The 21316-nt window shown below is 32.0% G+C and overlaps 4 protein-coding genes across 4 annotated transcripts in view; all 4 read right to left on the bottom strand.

The window, feature by feature from the left end:
• HELRODRAFT_190054 (hypothetical protein) overlaps positions 1-3169 on the bottom strand; it is a 4336-nt gene extending 1167 nt beyond the window's left edge. The window contains exon 1 of the mRNA XM_009011950.1: positions 724-3169. Coding sequence (XP_009010198.1) covers positions 880-3129 — 2250 coding nt within the window. The 5' untranslated portion in view covers positions 3130-3169 and the 3' untranslated portion in view covers positions 724-879. The remainder of the gene's footprint in view (positions 1-723) is intronic.
• Positions 3170-5085: 1916 nt separating this feature from the next.
• HELRODRAFT_144438 (hypothetical protein) lies at positions 5086-6255 on the bottom strand (the record flags this gene model as incomplete). The annotated part of the gene is made up of 2 exons (XM_009011949.1): positions 5086-5308; positions 6047-6255. Coding segments are annotated over 2 exons (432 nt in total), but the record flags the coding sequence as incomplete, so codon positions are not given.
• Positions 6256-7584: 1329 nt separating this feature from the next.
• On the bottom strand, positions 7585-7959 carry HELRODRAFT_144964 (hypothetical protein; the record flags this gene model as incomplete). The annotated part of the gene is made up of 1 exon (XM_009011948.1): positions 7585-7959. A coding segment is annotated over one exon (375 nt), but the record flags the coding sequence as incomplete, so codon positions are not given.
• A 7825-nt stretch (positions 7960-15784) lies between these two features.
• HELRODRAFT_166724 (hypothetical protein) lies at positions 15785-17777 on the bottom strand (the record flags this gene model as incomplete). The annotated part of the gene is made up of 6 exons (XM_009011947.1): positions 15785-15869; positions 16052-16165; positions 16326-16450; positions 16807-16969; positions 17236-17373; positions 17695-17777. The coding sequence occupies 6 exons, from the start codon at positions 17775-17777 to the stop codon at positions 15785-15787; spliced, it is 708 nt and encodes a 235-aa protein (XP_009010195.1).
• Positions 17778-21316: the final 3539 nt, after the last annotated feature.

Raw genomic sequence — 21316 nt, 5'->3', positions numbered from 1 at the left:
TCAATTACTATTCCTCCTATTATCTTACCTGATTCTAAAACTCTTGATGTCTCTCATAAGTTTCGTAGTCTAGGTTTTATCTTTGATTCTACTATGTCTCTCTCTTCTCAGATTAATAGTGTTGCTAGAAGCTCTTACTTTCATCTACGTAGAATAAAAAAACTTTTGCCTTTTCTTGATGATCCTACTCTTCTCCTTCTTGTTACTTCGTTAGTCTTATCTAGGATTGATTATTGTAACTCGCTCTACTATGGTCTTCCTGACTCTATACTCTATCCTTTAAGTAAAGCTTTTAACTCTGCTGCTCTAGTTGCTCGTGCCCCTTTCTTTTCTCATATATCTCCATATCTTGTTCTCTTGCACTGGCTACCTATAAAATATAGAATAATTTTTAAAATTTGCACGTTCATGTATAAGTCTCAATCTAAATTATTTCCTAAGTACTTATCAGATATATTAATTGAACCTAAACGCCCCGGTTTACGATCGTCTTCTTCTTCTCGCTTTTTCTTAACTCGTGTTAAACACTCTTTTGCCAAATCTGCTTTTGCTTTTTCTGGTCCTTTTCTCTGGAACTCTCTACCTACTTCTCTAACTATTTCTCCATCACTTGCGAAGTTCAGAGCGGATCTCAAGACCCATCTGTTTTCAAAATTCATTGAGGAGCGCTGTTGAACATCGCGGAAATAGCGCTTTATAAGCTAATTGATTGATTGATTGAAGGCTGAATAATTTATGGAAAGAAAATTTGCTAGCCAATCATTCAAATAAAATTTTTTTATAACATTCATTGGTTTGTTCGTTAAAGCCACAAAATTTGATGCCTGCAAACGTGTTTAATCGCATATTTTGCAGTAGATTTCGTAACCACAACTATCGCTATTTCATGAATGAGAGTTTGTAAAAATTTAAATGAAAAATTTGTTTAATAATAAATATGCAGTTATTGTTAATCGCATCTTTTTCATTGATTAATCTTCTTAACGGTTTGATGGGTAAGCTGTAAAACAGTTGATTAGTCCAGTTATTTTTAAGCAAGTCAATGCAATGGTGTGTTGTCAGAAAATTGAACATATCATTTGGTAATAATTTCTGATCGACTTTTAATGAACTGTCCAGCAAAACAATTATTCGCTTGTGCTTCACTTCCAGATTCCTTTGCAGAGATATTTGAAATTCAAACAAACAACGAGGTGTGTTGACGAAATCCAACGTCAATAAGTAAATGACTCGTCTACTCTTTGATACGAAACTTGTTGTCGGCTCACCTGGAATGAAATCTCTCTCAGGGTAGCAGACTTTGTAGCCTCTGTTCTCCAAAGTTGAAACAAGTTCAATCGCTCTACATCTATCGGAAAAGGCACAGCTGATAAAAGCGTCATATTCCATGTACTCGTCTGTGCATTCGTCTCTGTCAAAAGGGTGTATGTTCAGATATGTGTACAATTTTACTTTGAATTTTTTAAGTATTAGGAATATGGCTAATGCAAATATTTCAATGGCAAATAAAGGAATAAGTATACACAGTATCACCCTGTTTCTATAATTAATTTTCGGGTCGTTAGCAAACTCCTCGTCCTTCACGAAGAAAATACTTTTGCCTGAAAGTCTTGTCGGAGTTCGGCATAGGATGCTGTTTTCATGCAACAAACTTACATTCCCATTTTTTAAACTCATCATCCATGATTTCAAAAATTTATTCTCGTAGGAACAATCCCAAGGATTGTCATGAAGGGTTAGCACTTTCAGTTTAGGAAAAGATTTCTGCAAAAATTCAGGCGGCACTGAGACCAGATTGTTTGAATGCAAATATAATTCTTCTAAAGTAGTTGAGAACATTAAAGTCGACAGATCGAATTGATTTAGTTCATTATAACTGAGATCCAACACAGTCGTACTGCTCAAATAAAATCGATCGTCCATTGAACTAATCATGTTACGACTGAATGTTAAATTATAATGATATCTTGAATGATTTAAATTCGTTTTTGTGGGTAAAAGTGGAGGTAACGTTTTGAGCTGTTTTGAAGAACAATTAACATAGATGCTCTCATAAAATGGTATCTCAGCACATTGACACGCATCTGGGCATGGTGTCAGCTCGCACTGAAACTCGCTGAGAGGAATCTGAAAAAGTTTGGAGTACATGTGACGAGGTGGACTCCGACAGCGAACGCCATCAAGTATCGCAACAGCTTGGTCCTTTGTAGCAAATGTTATTAAATCGTAATCAATGCAATCACATGTTATTGCATTTTCTGCTAACTCAATTACTGGATGACCTTGACGATGACCTAGAGATTGCCGCTTGAAAAAACAAATAGCATCATCAAACTTTGGAAAAAAAATTAATAAGTCGCTGATATGTTTCAACTCGTTCCTGTAAAGACTCAACTGAAAATTAAATGTTCTATTAATAAAATTTTCACAAACATAAAACCATTTTTTTCTATTAGTAAAAGAATTAATTTTATTAAAACGAAGGTTTATGTATACAAATCTCATCGAAAATAATCTGATAAAAATCCAGGCGTCAACGCTTGTCAGGTTGTTGTAACTTAAATCCAAAGTAGTTAATGATGGAAGATCATTTTCGTTTGAGAAGACGTCGTCATCTATTCCGTTGATCTCGTTCGATCTCAAGTTGATTGACACCAGATTGTTCAGCCCGTCGAACAAACCGCTTTGAAGATGATTAATCTGGTTGCCTTCAAACGACAAATTTTTTAATGATTGAAGCCCGCTAAAAAGTCCCTCGGGAATTAACTTTAAACAACAGCGTTCAATTCGAAGTTCAATTATATTGACTAAATTTCTTACTGCAGATGGAATAATTGTCAGTGGTGAATTTTTAATTACCAACGTTTTCACATTACGTCTGGAGCTGATGATATCCTGCAAACCATTTTCAAACTGTTTGATTTTCTGTTTTGTTTCATCGAGTATAGGATTTTCAACAATTTGGCAGGTATAATTCAAGCAACCATACAAATAAATATAGGACTCGTGCATTTGACATTCTACACAATTTTTGAAAATATCTGAAGAACACGGATCTGTTGATTGTCCCAAACATAAATTCCAAATCATGAAAACCCAAATTGAAAATATAATAAACTTTTTGAACATTATATTTATGAAAATTGATTGACATAAATTTAGAAAATATTATGTGTATGAGTTATGTTTCAGAAATAAATTAAAATCTTGATGCAGTTTATTGAAGTGTCTTCAAAGATTCAACATTTTACAACAAATCACTTGAGTTACGAGTAGGTCTCTTCAAAATTATTATAAATTGTCCGCCAAAATATCAATTAAAAATATACCAATGACAAATAGTATACGCTTGAACCTGGTGAAGTAGTAAATAACATTTTCAAAAAATAACTCAAGTAATTTTATTTTAAGAGCGCGGAAATTTACAAATAATAATTACAAACAAGAGAGGATACGTTAAATATTTTTATTCTTTATAATGCAGCTTTGTCAAACGCCAAGATGCTTACATCTTACTTATTCTATCCTTATTATTGAACTTTCGTGTCACAAAAATTGTACTATCCATACCACTGGACGCACACACACATTACGTTCGTTTGCACGAGCAAGCACCTATCTAATCATACGCGTCTGATAATCTTTGATTTTTAGATAGAGTGGTGTGGGCCCAGCAAGGCAAAGGCGACTTGCTATAAATACCTGGGAAAATAAAGTATCTCTCCTTACAATTTTACGGTCAAGATTTTTATTGTCAATTCGCTAAGTCAAATACGATTTTTATATTTATTTCAATAAAATATATTATAAACAATTCACCGATATAAAACTCATTAAGAAAAATATTAATTTAATAGACGACTTTTAACATTTTTTCGCAAAACGAAAATTTTAAATAAATTTTTCAGAAATTTTTATTTCGTATTGTTCAGCTGATATTGTAGTTTGATAAACAACACGACATATTAAATTTACAACTGCAACTGCATATTAAATTTACTGAAACATAAAGTAACAGCAACATGTGTTAAAAATAGCGTCTAATTATAAATCATGCATGAACAAAAAAGATATTATCTGATATATGACTCAAAATTGAAAGAAAAAATTTAATAAAAACAAATAGAAATAGAAAAACACACGGGCAAAATAGAAGTGAAACAGAAAAATGAAAAAAAAGAAGTTTAAATTGATGATGGCCTGTATGAAACAAATTTAAGGTTAATGAAAAAAAATCAATGGAATAATAACATTGTTCGTGAAAACAAAGATTGAGATTTGACTGTGCAAAAAGATTAATGATAAAAATATTGCATTTTGGTATTCATTCAATTATTTAAAACGACAGATCCCAATGATTAGCCTTTCAAATTTCTAAATATGCTTGATTGGTAAACTATAAAGCAGTTGATCGATCCACCTTTTGCAAGATAATTCAATGTAGGTATGTGATTTCAAAAAATTGAAAATGTCTTCTGGCAAAGCACCCTGATCTACTTTTACCGAACCATCCATCAACACAATCAATCTTTTCTTCTTAATCTCGATGTTTCTTTGCAGAGATATTTGAAATTCAAAGAGGCAGTAGGGACTGTTGATGAAATCTAACGTCATTAAGCATAAAACTCTCTTACTGAACAAAACGGCTTCAAGAATGCTAAGAGCTATGGGCTTGCCTGGTACGAAGTCCTTTTCGTGGTAGCAAACTTTGTAACCTCTGCTCTCCAACATGTTAACCATTTCAATCGCTCTCTCCCTATCAGCATACGCACAGCTGACGAAAGCATCATATTCCATGTGCTCGCCTGAACATTCGTCTCTGTCCAATGGATGTATGTTCAGATGTGTGTTCAACCACACTTTAAATCTTCTAATTATGAAATACATTGATATAGAAAATAATGTGACGAATGACATGAGAATCAAGACGCCCATTAAAATTTGATCTCTTTTCGTTTTCTGTGGATCGTTACAAAACTCATCATCATCAACAGAATATATATTCTTACCTAATAGTCTAGCTGGTGTTTTGCACAGTACACTATTTTGGTTCAATATGTCTACCTTTCTGTCTTTTAAACCCATCATCCAAGACTTCAGCCATTTATTTTCACAAGAACAGTCCCAGGGGTTGTCGTGTAAGCTAATGACATGCAGGTTAGTAGAAGAATTTTGTAAAAATTTCATAGGCAGAGTACTCAGCGAGTTCGAATGCAAGTACAACTCTTCAATGCGGTCGAGTGACATTAAAGTCTGCAAATCCAGTCGATCTATTTTATTGTGGCTGAGATCCAACACGGTAGTGTTGCTCAAATAGGAACGATTTTCTATTGAAGTGATTTCGTTGTGGTTCAACGTTAAATTATAATGATAGTTCAAGTGATTTAAATTTGTCTTTACTGGTAAAGTTGTAGGCAATGTTTGGAGCTGCTGGGAGGAACAGTTCACGTAGATGCTATTATAAAAGGGTATCTCAGTGCACAGACATCCATTCGGACATGGTGTCAACTCACATTGATACTCGTGTAAAGGAATTAGAGTGAGTCTGTGGTCCCTGTGACGGGAAGAGTTTTGACATGTAACGCCACTAAACGGAATTTTGAGATTTTCGTAACACATTTTAACCAATTCGTAATCAACACAATCACATACCAGCGCATTACCACCTAACTCTATATTAAAAGGATTTTGAGATTTGAGACCCAACAAGCAAACGGCGTCTTCAACCGTTGGAAAGAATATCAATAAATCGCTGATGTATTTTATTTTATTATGTAACAAACACAAATGAAAGTTTACAGGCTTTCTTGCGTTTTCTTCACAAGTGAAAACCCATTTCCTTCTGTTAGTGATTGAATGAATTTGGTTTCTCCTGAGATTAATGAAAGCCTGGTTAACCGATAAACCTCGTATGAAGATCCAAGAATCAACATTTGACAAATAATTCTCACTTACATCTAATACTCTCAGAGATGTTAGATCAGTCTCGTTTGAAAAGACGTCGTCGTCAACGTTACTGATCTTGTTGCGAGATAAATGTATCGACGCCAAATTTTGCATGCCATCAAATAAACCTTTCTGAAGTTTATTAATCTGATTACCTTGTAATGATAACCTATTTAGTGTGCCGAGTTTATTTATACAGTTATCAGGTAAAGATTTTATGCAATTACTTTCCAGATGAAGCTCAGTAATTTTTGTCAACTCACAAAGAGCAGAAGGGATTTTCGTCAGTGGAGAGTTTCTCACAATTAATGACGTAATGTTTTTTTTATATCCAATTGTTTCGTTTAACAACTTTTCGAAGTTTTCAACATATTGATCTGTTTTTTCATCCAAGACCGATTCAACGACCGCACACGTCTGGTTGAAACAGCCATCCAAATAAATTAAACCTTCATTGACATCGCACTGTATACAGGATTTGAAAAATTCCGACGTACATGGATGATATGAATGCGCTGAAAATAATTTCAAAATCGATAAATATAAAATAGAAATAATTTTAAAATTCATGAACTTTTCAGTCTGAAGATTTTTAAAATAATTATTTAAAATTACGATTCGTAGCTCGGAATTTTCATTTATATTTCAAATTTTATATCCTTAGACGAACACAGAACACCACTCAATCGCACTTGATCTACTACTTATACTCTCGAAACGTTGTGCATCTGTATATATTGTGAATTAATACATATCAATTGTCGTGCATTGAATAATTGTTCAGTACAAAATTAGTTTTGTCTTTTTTTGTTTCATGGTGTTAGAGTCGGGTGAAAAATTTTTCGATTCCTATTTTGTAGTTCAAATTTTCCGACTTTGACTACATAAAATATATTCCGATTATTCCATATATACGACTCCGAAAATATTTTCAAATTTTGCTTCACAATTTAAGATCACACCAGTAAAACCTAAAAACTGCCTTACAATGAATCAAAAGATATTTTTAAAATATTTCAAATCAATCGAAGTAAATCTTTTCTATATTATTTACACATTTAATTTTTCATTTAAAGACAAAAAAATATTTTACAGTTTTTTAGCGCCAGTGTAAACAGAATATACAGTTGTTTTTTATTGCTAGGAGGTTAATTTTATTATTTTATGATCGTCAAATTTCATAGCTTTACTCAAAAAGCGTCCGTAAGAGCATGATTTAACTACGAAATTTTAATTTCGAGCGGTATTGTGATTACAAAAGTACATGAAAAAATAAATTAAACCTTTATTAGTGTAATTGAAAAAATGGAAATGTTGAATGAAAATATCAGATTGAGCGAAAGACGTCGAAGCGTGCAATTTAAACTAACAAAATTTATTTTATAAAAATTGGTACACTGTCATGAAAAACTTTTCTAAAATTTAAGACTACCAAAGTGGAAACCGTTTAGTTAACAAATACGAATATTTAAATTTTTAAATACAATCATATTTTCATTGTCAGCCGAAACGAAATGAGTTGAACAGAAAGTTATGAACCAAAAAATTTCCGTTGTTCCTTCATTTGATACATTTTTTTATTGAAGGGTTGAGAGGTAAACTATAGAAGAGCTGGTGAACCCAATTTTTGTTTGACAATTTGATGTACGTGTGGGATGACAGAAAATTGTACAAATCAGTCGGCAACGAACATTGATCTACTTTTACCGAACCATCCATTAACACAATCAATCTCTTCTTTTTAATCTCGATGTTTCTGTGCAGAGATATTTGAAATTCAAAGAGGCAGTAGGGACTGTTGATGAAATCTAACGTCATTAAGCATAAAACTCTCTTACTGAACAAAACGGCTTCAAGAATGTTAAGAGCTATGGGCTTGCCTGGTACGAAATCCTTTTCGTGGTAGCAAATTTTGTAACCTCTGCTCTCCAACATGTTAATCATTTCAATCGCTCTCTCCCTATCAGCATACGCACAGCTGACGAAAGCATCATATTCCATGTGCTCGCCTGAACATTCGTCTCTGTCCAATGGATGTATGTTCAGATGTGTGTTCAACCACACTTTAAATCTTCTAATTATGAAATACATTGATATAGAAAATAATGTGACGATTGACATGGGAATCAAGACGCCCATTAAAATTTGATCTCTTTTCGTTTTCTGTGGATCGTTACAAAACTCATCATCATCAACAGAATATATATTCTTACCAAATAGTCTAGCTGGTGTTTTGCACAGTACACTATTTTGGTTCAACAAGTCTATCTTTCTGTCTTTTAAACCCATCATCCAAGACTTCAGCCATTTATTTTCACAAGAACAGTCCCAGGGGTTGTCGTGTAAGCTAATGACATGCAGGTTAGTGGAAGAATTTTGTAAAAATTTCATTGGCAGAGTACTCAGCGAGTTCGAATGCAAGTACAACTCTTCAATGCGGTCGAGTGACATTAATGTCTGCAAATCCAGTCGATCTATTTTATTGTGGCTGAGATCCAACACGGTAGTGTTGCTCAAATAGGAACGATTTTCTATTGAAGTGATTGCGTTGTGGTTCAACGTTAAATTATAATGATAGTTCAAGTGATTTAAATTTGTCTTTACTGGTAAAGTTGTAGGCAATGTTTGGAGCTGCTGGTAGGAACAGTTCACGTAGATGCTATTATAAAGGGGTATCTCAGTGCACAGACATCCATTCGGACATGGTGTCAACTCACATTGATATTCGTCAAGGGGAACGCTAATGATTCTTTCATGCATGAGCCGGAGAGGACTCTGACAGTGAATACCGTCAAACATAGAGAGACCAGGATTATCTTTACCAATTTGAATGAATTTATAATCAACGCAGTCACACTTTAATGCATTTCCATCAAACTCCAAATTTAACGGAGTTGGAGATTTGAGACCCAAAAAGCAAACAGCATCTTCAAATCTTGGGAAAAATATCAGTATATCGCTGATGTGTTCAATTTTATTTTTATACAAACTTATATGAAAATTTGGACGTTTTTTTCGGTAATCTTCACAAATGTAAAACCATTTCTTCCTATTGGTAATCGAATGAATTTTATTTGAGCGAAGATTAATTGTAGCACTGTTAACTGATATTCCACGTATGAATATCCAAGCATCAACATTTTTCAGACTGTTATAACTCAAATCTAAGTTGGTTAATGACAGAAGATCAGTTTCGTTTGAAAATACGTCATCTTCGATGTGAGTTATTTCGTTAGAAGTGAGTTCAATACTTTCGAGATTGCGCATTCCATCAAACAAACCGCTCTGAAGAAATTCAATTTTGTTATTGGGGAACAATAATTTCTTCAAAGACTTAAGTTTATTCATACAGTTGTTTGGAAAAGATTTTATACAGCTATTTTCAACATGTATCTCCAAAATGTTTTTCAATGAACAGATTGCTGAAGGAAGTTCTTTTAGCACCATGTTTGTCATCGTAAAATATAACACATTACTATGCAGCTGAAAAATTTCTGTTAATTCTTTTTCAAATTGGTACAACTTTTGTTGTGTTTCATCGTTCATAGGGGATTCAAAATCTTGGCACGTCCCATGTAAACATCCAGACAAGTGAATTGAACTTTCAGCAATAAGGCATTTTGTACAATTTTGAAAAGTTGGTGAAATACAATATTCAATTGAGCGTACTAAAATGAAACTCAATAATATTAAATACAAAAATATTATTTCCGCCATCTTGTTTAAACAAGTTACCACTAAAATTCATTTAACGACACTCCATTTATTTGAAGTATGACTTGAATTAGTTGAAAAGAGACTCTAGTAAACTATTTAAAACGGCAAATTCAACATTTCTAATCTAACTTATAACTAATTTAACAACAACCTTATCATTAACATAAGTAAACTTTGCTTATAATATGCTGACCTGTTACCTAGCCTAGTTATTACTAATCTACATTCATCTCAACTTTACGCGGCTCCTGCATAATCAAAAATGTATAAGGAGCTGTGTAAAATTATTATTATTAACACGTGAATACACAGAAGGATATAATTACGCGATATATATGCATGCATGTGTGTGTGTGTGTGTGTGTGTGTGTGTGTGTGTGTGTGTGTGTTGGTATGTATGTGTGTGTGTGTGTGTGTGTGTGTGTGTGTGAAAGAGAGAGAGAGAGAGAGAGAGAGAGAGAGAAAAAAAAATTGTAAAAAGAGAAAGATGAAGAATAATGCATCAACTTTGCGAATTGAAACATAGATATAAATCAGCCTCGAAATATTATTAATAAATGACGTTTTGTAATTTCATTAACGACCAAAAAAATTTTTCAAACTGTGGTAGCGGTTTTGAGTTATATAAACAATATTTATAACAAAATTTACCAATAAAACAAAAAAAAACATGTATTGAAATAAATTATTAAATTTCAACAAGGCACATCCTAGCGCCATTGTGAGAGCTGAAATGCCGTTAAAATTAACAAAAAAAAATAATAATTTTGACTCGTTGCAAACTGGGAAATTGCAAACTACCCATAGTGCGATTATGTGGTGAAGGAATTACCTTAAAATTCAAGGCTTATCGACATATTTTTTGCAGCATATAGCACTTAAAGTGTTACTATTTAGTTTCACATTTAAAGCAAAGTTGTTCATGTTCATTACATCTTAAAAATTTCCCAAAAAATATCAAACATTAAATAGCCTAAAAACGAATTATCGAGTTTTACAGCCTTCGTGTTATGATATGTTTATTTTGCCATTTCAAGTTTTTTATGAATATGCATTGCTTGCTAAAAATAATGACTACTACAGTAATCTGCGTGAGCTGCAAGAGTCAAACACTTCAAAGTTATTTTTAATTCGTATCAACAAGCCACAACTGATGATACAGTAGCTGACAATAAAGCTCGTGAATAAAAGAATGTTTGGTCAGGTCATTCTAATCGTGTAATTTTATTTCGTTTAAAAAATTTCTTTGGTCGTTAATTATTATTTGCTGTGCCATTAAACCTTAGTGGCAATCATCAATAAAAAATAGTGAAAATATAAACTTTTGAAAATCAAAGGCAATGCTGATTCAAAAACGTCTGAATGCTATCCAACATATCAATTTTGAACGAAATGTTTTAGACACTTTTTTCCTTTTGAGATGAAAAAAACTAAGGAAAAAAAATGTTTCGTTCCGGGAAACAACCCATTCTACACAATCGTGAGCCGCAGTCCGTAGCAAGTTTAGTTTTAATGCATAACTAGATTCAAGCATGGTTAGAAAGCTTGTGCAGGAAATGCTAAGCAAAACCAAAAAAAAATCACGTCGGAAGATGGTATAAGTTAAAACACGCACGTGTTGAGCAACTTCGCAGAAACATTCCGTCATCTAACTAAATAACCATGTACAATTTTCACACAAATAGCTCGAAATAATGCTTTCTAAGAGAAAATTTGAAAACAACAACAACGCACGTTTAGACGACATTTTTCCCAAGATCGGGGTTGTCGTTTGGCTACCTATGATGAAACCGAAATACCCCTCGACGCCATTCACATCAGTCACTCGCCTCAGTATCACGCAACCCCACTTTCACTCTGTCCTTCTCCACCTGCTCTCTTCATCCCAATCACGGACGACCCCTCCCTATCACTCCTTCAACCTCGAACTCCAATGCTCGCCTAATCCCGACCCTTTCATCCCTTCTCAACACACGTCCATAACACCGCAATCTCGATCTCCTTATCAATATCACAATGTCAAAATTAGAAAAGCTAATTTAAAATTTTTAATATTTTACCACTAAAAATTCGATCTTACACCATATACGTCTGGATTAAACTTCGGCTGTTTGATCGATTAACTACACTATGCGCAATTTAAACACCACTGACAAATCCTGTTTTCCAATTTACACCTCAACAGAGTTTAATGTACTGAATCACATCAAAAATAAGAATATCGAAGGTGTTCTATAGTAATGTATTGTAATCATACATGTTGATTCTGATCAAGATATATGATTGTAATCATTTCAAGTATAAAATAATATAAAAAACTGTAAATAAAAAAATTAATGTTGATAACGTTATACATATATGTATGATATATATATATATATATATATATATATATACAGTATTGCTCAAAAAATTGTGAACGCTTATTAAACTGAACAAATTTATGTTATAACTAACTCTTTTTTTGTTAATATTGTATAAAATTTTTCTAAATAGTTAAGAAGGTTTATTATGTTTCAAAAGAGCTTAAAAATAAGTTCTGTTCTCTTCTAAAATTTGGTTGAGCCACCTCGAGCTTTGATGACTGCAAGGAGACGAGAAGGCATTGAAAGTACCAGCTTCTCAAGTAGTTCATTTTCCAAACCATAATTCCATACAGAAATAATTTTTTCCCTTAGTTCAGTTGCATTGCTGAAGTTCTTGGTCCAAACCTTTCTTTTGAGCAGGTACCATAAGTTTTCTATGGGATTAAGATCTGGAGATTGAGGAGGCCAATCTAAAGTTTTCCATCCATTGGCCATGACAAAGTCTCTCACTAGTTTTGACCTATGGCAAGGAGCACCATCATCTTGCAGCCAGAAATCTGTTCCTGGAAAGAGGGTTCTTGTAGACCATTTCACCTGCTGGTTTAAAACTTTAATATACCATGCACTGTTGCATACCTCTCCCTTTTCAAGAAACCTGATTCGGCCAACTCCGGAAGCCGCAAATGCTCCCCACAGCATAACTGATGCAGGATGCTTCACAGTTGGAGTAAATATGTTCAGTTTCTCTCCAGTTTTTCTGCGAAAGCGAACTTTATTTGCATCATTACAAATTGAGATGCGAGTTTCATCAGTAAAGAGGACTTTTCGCCAAAATTCTTCGTCTTTGCTTATGTACTTCCTTGCAAAGCTTAGTCGCAGTTTCCTATGTCGAAGTGTAAGAAGTGGCTTAGGTGGTGCAACCCTTGAAACAAGTCCCATCTTTTTTAGATATCTTCTGATGGTACTTGTTCCAACATCTAAACCACTGTGCCTCAATTCTTGTTGTAGCTTTTTGCTACAGCAATCCGACGTACAGCAATCTCAATGCTTCGGAGCATGCGGGGTGAAACTTTACAAACTCGACCACAATTCTTCCTCCTTGAAGAAACCGATCCTGTTTCAGTATGTTTCTGTAAGAGAATACATACATGAACTAAAATGACTAGTAAATATCAAGATTTAATTAAACAATTCTATGAAACCACTATCACAACTTAGAAATGAAGACAATCTTGCCTTAACAATAGATGCAACAGATCCAACAGAAACACCAAAATAGTGTGATATTTGACGGTAAGTCAATCCATTCGCAACACTTCTTATTATTGACTGCTTTAAATCATCTGATAGATCTTTTCTAGCACGTTTAGGCATGACTTATAGCAAAAAATCAATTAATTTCCTAAAATTAAAAAACTAAAAAACAAATAAGCAAAATTAAACTAGCTTTTGCAAATATTTCTTTTCCACGCGTTACCTAGACAACCATAGAGTATTTATAGCTACCAGACGACAATAAAATAGTAAGTAAGATGAATTACTGAAGCTCAATTCACAACTTCCAATTTACCAGATTTTTAGCTAATTTTCGGTTCTCTGGTTCATATTCTTTTTTCTCCTATATTAAAACCTTAAACTTTACAAAACCTTCATAATTTATGTTAGGAATAATAGTTCTAATTAAGGATGAAAGATTGCTACCTAAACATTTTAATCTGTTCGATTCACAAGCAAATTTATTCATGTTTCCCATGAAATATGTGAGTGTTCACAATTTTTTGAGCCTACCCAAATATATATATATATATATATATATATATATATATATATATATATATATATATATATATATATATGTTGGTAATAGACTTTGTCCATTCAAAAAACAAATTCCTGCATTCGTTTCTTTGACATAGACCGCGGTTTTGAATCGTTCTTCGCCACGGGTGACCAACACATCGAGGAAAGGTAAACATTGTTCCTTTTCACTTTCAATGGTAAATCTAAGTTTTGATTACCTAGGACAGCTGGAGAATGAAACATTCAAAAACAATGCAAGTTTAAAACCAAATCATTTGTGAACCGGGCATTCACACACTCTTCCGATATTGAAAATCGCGACGCTGAATTAAAGAGGGTCACTAACCTGCTTGTAAACAATGGATATAAGACTTACTCTATTGAGAAGATTGTTAAAAACAAATTACTACACAGCAATAACCTTCCTTCATAGATAACGACATCATCTTGTATTACAGAAATCACATGTCAACAGCATACAAGGTAGATGAAGCTATTCTTAAGCATATCATCAATAAAAATGTCACACCAACCAACCCAAATAGTAAAGTTAAACTCCGAATTTATTACAACAATAAAAAGACGTCTCACCTAATACTGAAAAACAACTGCAGTCCTAGAGATAACTCTGAGTTAAAGCGTAATCACGTAATATATGAATTTAATTGCCCCTTTGACGGCTGTGCACGTCAACATGACTCATATATCGGGATTACTACTACCTCACTGACTAGAAGGCTTACGATGCATAAACAGAGTGGTGCTATCAAATCTCATTTGGACTCAACACACTCAATCACAATTAGCCGTGAAATCCTCGACAGCAACACCAAAGTAATATACCAGAACAGCAACTACACGCATCTTAAAATTGCAGAAGCAGTCCTAATCGACATCAATAAACCAAAAATAAATATACAACAAAAAATGACAGCCTCACTTCCAACCCGGCGCTTAACCAACAAAGAAAACAAAGAAGTAATAAAAACTAGCATCGTAAATAGTGACAAAAAAGAATATGATGCTATCGATGAAGAAAAAGAGACCAAAGAAGATGACCAGCCAATTAAGAAACCTGACACCTAATTCGCATCAAAGTTCAATTTTACAACACCAAAGTTAATTTTTACAACGTCAAAGTTAATCTTGACAAAGTCAATATTTCCCTATATATACAACAAGGAGCACTGACGATGATTCATTCGCCTTATTTGCAGCATGAATTCGAAAAATAAGTTAATTTTGAATTTTAATAAACTAAACGTTCACCAAAAAACTTTAGTGAGAAAAATCGAAAAAACGAACTACAAACATATTAACGCCAAACATTCGGTAGAATTTATAGAATATTGTAAAAATATATATATATATATATATATACAAGAAGTTATGATAAACAAAACATCTACACTCCAGTATGTATTTAATTATATTTCAGTTTATAAAATTACACATATTAATAAAATAAAATGGAGAAAAATAACAGTTCGAAACGCCAGTCTGCATACATTCTTTCAAACATAAAAAAATGATAAACAAAACAAACAAACAGTTTATCAAGAATTCGGTAAGAGTTATCAATGTTGATCAAATGTTCGGAGAAAATATTTTAAACAAGAAACTATTTACAGTTCATAAAAACCTGTCCTTAAGTATATTATGGAATATTCAACAAAAAAAGTACAAACACAAAATGTGATAAAATTATCATTAATTATGATAATTATCAACATTTATCATTCCAATATTCTTCAAAGCATTCGATGTTTTACATTAATGCAATGATTAAACTGGAAAAAACAGCAATACTAATAAGAGATTATTAGCCAACAAATTATTATCATTTAATATATTCTCAATGACTTACAAAATATAAAACAATTCTGTTGATTATAAACAAATGTAATTGGATGATGAGAGTAATGTACGACGATGAAAACAAAACGGTGATGCAGCTGACTATGGTGACGAAGAAAGTGATTGTGATGATGTTGCTGATGATTGGGATGATCATACTAAGGGTCTACAGAAAACTGATAATCTTCCTCATCACCACCATACATGTCGACGCCAGAATCACCTTGGCCTGCACCAAACATGCTGTTCAGAAATAATTTCATGTATGAAAAATGATAAGTAATAAAATATTAAGTTTATTTCAATCCGAATCTTTATAAAACGTAAAAAACAGCCTCAATTTTGCTCATGACCACAACCAACTCACTCAATCTCACTCAATTCTAACACCATCAACATCATTAACATCATCTAACAGAACCTACCTCTTTGCCATGCACGTGAAGAAGAGAATTCTCTTGAGCTTTTTATTGTAGAAGAAATAATTAAAGAACCAGAGTGAGTCCTCGTAAGGGTCAGAGGTCAAGTCAGGATTGTAACTGAGAAGATTAAAAATCAATCTGAAAACATCAATATATCTCAATTCTTTTCATCTTATCGCAATTCTTATTCGATTAAAATCATAAAGATTAGCAAGATAACAAACCAGACAAGCCAACCAACCAACCAAACAGCCAACCAAACAACCAACCAACCAACCTGTAGTACGAGCATTCCCTGAGACATATCTCCTCATCAATCGTTGCCCACAGCTCCTTGCTCAGCTCATTGTAATCATCACCAAGAACAGTTAGCAGTCTGCAGTCCACAGAATTCACCACAGACTGTGCAGGATTGGGGTTAGTTGGAATTACTAAAACATTATCACTGCTTACCAGTTGACCACATCACCATTGTTGACCATATCATCCTTATATAAACTATCACCAGCTACTGTCACGAGTGAAACATTCAAACAATTGACAATACAATTAAAGTGATAGCTAACATGAAAGACGTAACCACAGCAGATATCTTAAAAATTAAGCATTGTAAAAAAAATAATGACACTAGTATACTTGTTTGGTCTGACTGCTAAGTATACAAAGAAAAGTAGCCATCATTGCTGTCATCTCTCAACCACAGACAAAAGTCACAAAACGTTAACACCACTATAAACTGAAATTGACTGAGAACTTACAGCTAGGGAGGATTCCTTGGAGAACTCGTCACTTTTTGCCTGACTGAAGTCATAATCCGGATGGAAAGACTCATTGAGTGTCGAGATCAGATAGAAAAGAGTCTTGAGGGAGATGGCATCACACAATACAGGCTCCATGTCGAAACTCTTGCTGCCGAATCTGCTGCAAACATTAAGTCATCACATTCATTTTTTTGGTCGATCAAATAAATTCTTCATTGAATCAGTAAATTTAATTGACATTTTCAACTTGCATGACTACAGGTATGAAATGAAATATATGTGTACCTACGTGTTTTACAATTTAATTGTTTAACGAACTATACGGCCACATCTTTACAACAATTTCTAAAATATTTGAAATAAATTATGGAATTATGAAATTACACCAAAAAACATTCTTTCTAACAGATAAAAAACAAACCAAACCTAGTAGGGCTGGAGCTAAACATATTAACAGGGGGTGAGAGGGCTTGAAGATCATTAGGGGAGAGACCCATCTCGTTGCTCATCAGTTTGAATAACCTTTTGTCCTTTGTAACCATTTTACAACTGTAACTCTCTAGTCTGTCATAAAAGAGAATATGTTAGTTGACTTTTACACAATTCACTGAACAAAATTAATGAGAGCAAGGTTTGTTATAAAAAATTAGTGTTTTTTACTTATGACAATTTAACTGCAATTGTTAATGTAATGAATTATGCATGCATGTATATATTTTATGTATAACATTATTAAATAAGATTATTAAGCAGATACAATATTAAGTAATAATGAAAAATATGATTCTTTATGACACTAAAGAAATGACATTTTTTAAATTACCATCAAAATAATATTCTTAAAACAAATATTCATACTTAATATAACATTTTTTCCATACTCACCTGCCTTCAAATCGACAGTCAGGTTTGTCGATTTGTAACTTATGGGACATGGCTTCCAATTTGGGATTTTCAAGCAGCTTCATGCTTTATTTATTTGAAACAGTGAAATAGAGATTGAGAAAAAATTTTAGAGTTCTTTAAGCTCTTTAGAGGTGGGTGGGTTTGAGGTTATTTTATTCTATTCAACAATATGTTTGTTAAACTTTTTTAAAATATTCAGTTTAATACAATTTTTTCAACAAAGCTAATTATTTAAAAATTAAAATATTCAACACTGACTACTACTACTACAACTACAACAAACGTTTTTTAATACACTTTTAGGATGTCTGTAAGTCTTGGTTGAACAGCATGATTCATTCAATTCGATAAAATTTGAAAAAAGAAATAAATAAGACGGCATTATGTCTGAAAACTTGTTGACAACAATGAATAAAAATTAGGAAAGGTGACCAGGAAAGTGAACTCTACGAACAACAAAACGCAATAAATAATAGTTTGGAAAATAAAATATCGACAATAATGCAACGAACAGGTAAAGATAAGTTTATTTTTCGGATAAAAAACTTATTATTATTATTTATCCAAAGTGAAAAGTTAGGAACTAAAAAAACACCAAGATGGCTTCGCTCTGTTTGTTGACTTTCTCGTAAACAAAGGAAAAATTTGTATAGCGTTGAACTTACTTACCAGAAAAATTGTATTTATCATATATATAGAATATATGTACATTCTATATATCTAAATTCTATTTATATGATATTCATATTGTAAAAAAGTTGACTGAAAAAATACCTGTTCTATTGAATACATGGAATATTTGATATGCAAAATATAGTTGCACATAGTTTTTAATAAAACTGCAATTATATAAATAATATAGAAGATTAGTAAAAGGCGAAAATGGTATAGAAAAATGAGAGAAAAAGAGATAACGGGATTGTGGTGAGAGGTAAAAAGCAGCTAGCGTTCTGTTTAGTGCGTATAAAAATAACAATAATCATAATAAAAAAAAACTAAAAAAAAACAATAATAAAAGTACTGACAAACACAACCATATTGAATTGATCTTTGATGTTTTTTTATTGACATATGTATTAATATGTATACACTATGTATATAACAAAAATAACTATATTAATATATACATTTATAAATGTTATGTAACTTTTATATTGTATGTTCAGTTAATATAGTCGCATGTTATATATTTAGTAGGTATTTTAGCAATGTTTATATATAAAAATATATATAAATATATATATTCAATTATATATCTTTATAAATTGTATGGTTATATGTGACGTACATTGTTTCATTCATTTGGTCCATTGCTTAAATGAATTGACAGGGTTTATAAGGCAAATAATAAACTAATAATAGTAATAATAATAATATTAATAATAAATAATAACAACGACGAAGCAAATTTTTGCTCGAAAAATTGGTTGCCTTGTATAATTGTTTCGATATTGTTTATGAAATAATTTTAATTTTTTAAAATTAAAATCTTCTAACAAAAGCGGTAATTTCGACATATTACTTGTTAATAATAATAATAATAACCGTTAACAAAGTTAACAAAATTAACACAAAAATAGTTTATTTCTTGTTGATAAGGAGATAAAGGATAATTATTAAGATTAAATAAATGATAATTATTAATAATTCTTATATTAACAGACTACCGTTAATTCTATTTTCTTGGTTTTGAATTGTGAATATTTTCGTTGAATTGGTAAGTTTTTTTTATTTTGTCACCTTGCTTAATTAGTTTAATTAATTAATTTGCTTATCAAAATATCAGATTAGAAGATGAACTAAAAATTGTTATCTGTCAGAATTCATACCAAAAGCTGCCCTATAAAAATTTATAAAATACTTAATTTTGTTATAAATAAGGTTATGGCACTGATGACTAAATCAGTATTTTAATTTTTTCATACAATGTTAACTGTTAATAAAACATCTAACATAACAGTTGAATTGAATGTTATGAGAAATCTTTTTTTTACAAAATCTTAAAAAAATAGTTACACTACAAATGTTCAATCCTTGCTACTAAGTATAGTACATTATAGTATGGTAGTATAGTGTAATACAGCATACTTAGCCTGCAATTGATTAAATCATGCTTTGCTAAATAAATGTTCTGGTTTTTACAATATATTGCTTTGCAATGCAGTTTCTCTAGTATATTAGCATGGTATACTTACTATAGTTATTTATATCTTCATAATTACTCAGGGAGTCTGAGAAGATCTTTTGAAGGAAATACCTGGCATTCCTTTTTTTATTTCAGTCAGATGCTGATACATGATTGTAATAACTTGTGCACTTTTGCATGAATCATCAGGGATCAATGTTTCTGTGTTGTTGTTTTGTGTGCTGTATTCTATCATTGTTGTGCATTTCCATTTTGTAAAAGGTTTTTTAACAGTTGAATGTTGAGTTGTTTGGTTTTAAATTGTGAAATATATAGTTTTGAATTATTTCATTTCAGTGGTTAGTTTTATGAAAAAGTTACTTTAATTAATTAATAGTTATTTATTTATTACTATTTTTACAAAATTACTTTTTAAATTAGTAAGCTATAGTTTCCTGAGTTCACGAATTCGTTGAATTAAGTATACGTATGGTAAAAATGTAGAGACTTAAAATGTAAAATGTTTGTGATGTTCAAGGTAAGAAATGTATGCCACAAATAAAAAGACAAGTGAACTGAAAATTTAAATTACCTTTATGTGTGGTCAGCAGCAAGGTATTTGATTGTCATCATCACATTAAGACCATTTTAAGAGCTTCTTTCAAGTTGTTAAGAGAATTATTTCAAAGCAAAAAGTTCAGAATTTCAGACTAAAGTTCCCATCTGCTATTAATATTCAAATCTCTTCACATTCTTATTAGCTGTTTTGTATTTTAAGTTTTGTGATTTTTTTGGAGTAATATAAATAAACGTAAATAATATTTTATATTCAAATACATATTTAACATTTAAATGGCAACATCTAAACAAAACACTAATGCAACTATATATACACACTATTATCCATCCGTCCATCCATCAATCTAGGCCTAAAGCACACAAACATATCTATCCATCTACTCATCCATGTATCCTCCATTCACGCATCCATCCATACATGCACACACTCACACACATCCATGCACACACACACGCAAACCCACCCACACACACACACATACACACACACACGCGCACACACACACACAAACACACAAACATAAATATATATATTCACATCTATGCAATGTTGATTTATAATAATCCATTATTATTACCTATCCAAACTTACTGCTTATAAATCATGTGCGTGTATTCATTCATTTGTCATTTGGAAGTCATTGTATATGTGTATTTGTTAGTGAATTTTCAACACACACACACACACACACACGCACACGCATATATATATATATATATATATATATATATATATATATATATATATTGATGAAAATCACAGCATGTTCCGCGTTTGTTAGCTTCTTGGTTAATTTTTCGATTTTTCTAACGGTTGATCGTAAATGATTCTCTAGTTTCTTGAGTTCAAAACAAAAATTTTTATTCATTTTAAGCATGATAGAACATTTAATCATG

The sequence above is a fragment of the Helobdella robusta genome (genome assembly GCF_000326865.2).
Source record: "Helobdella robusta unplaced genomic scaffold HELROscaffold_10, whole genome shotgun sequence".
In the NCBI taxonomy this organism is placed as follows: domain Eukaryota; kingdom Metazoa; phylum Annelida; class Clitellata; order Rhynchobdellida; family Glossiphoniidae; genus Helobdella; species Helobdella robusta.
The sequence above is the reverse complement of the archived record's forward strand: the minus strand, read 5'-3'. Positions and strand labels throughout refer to the sequence as shown.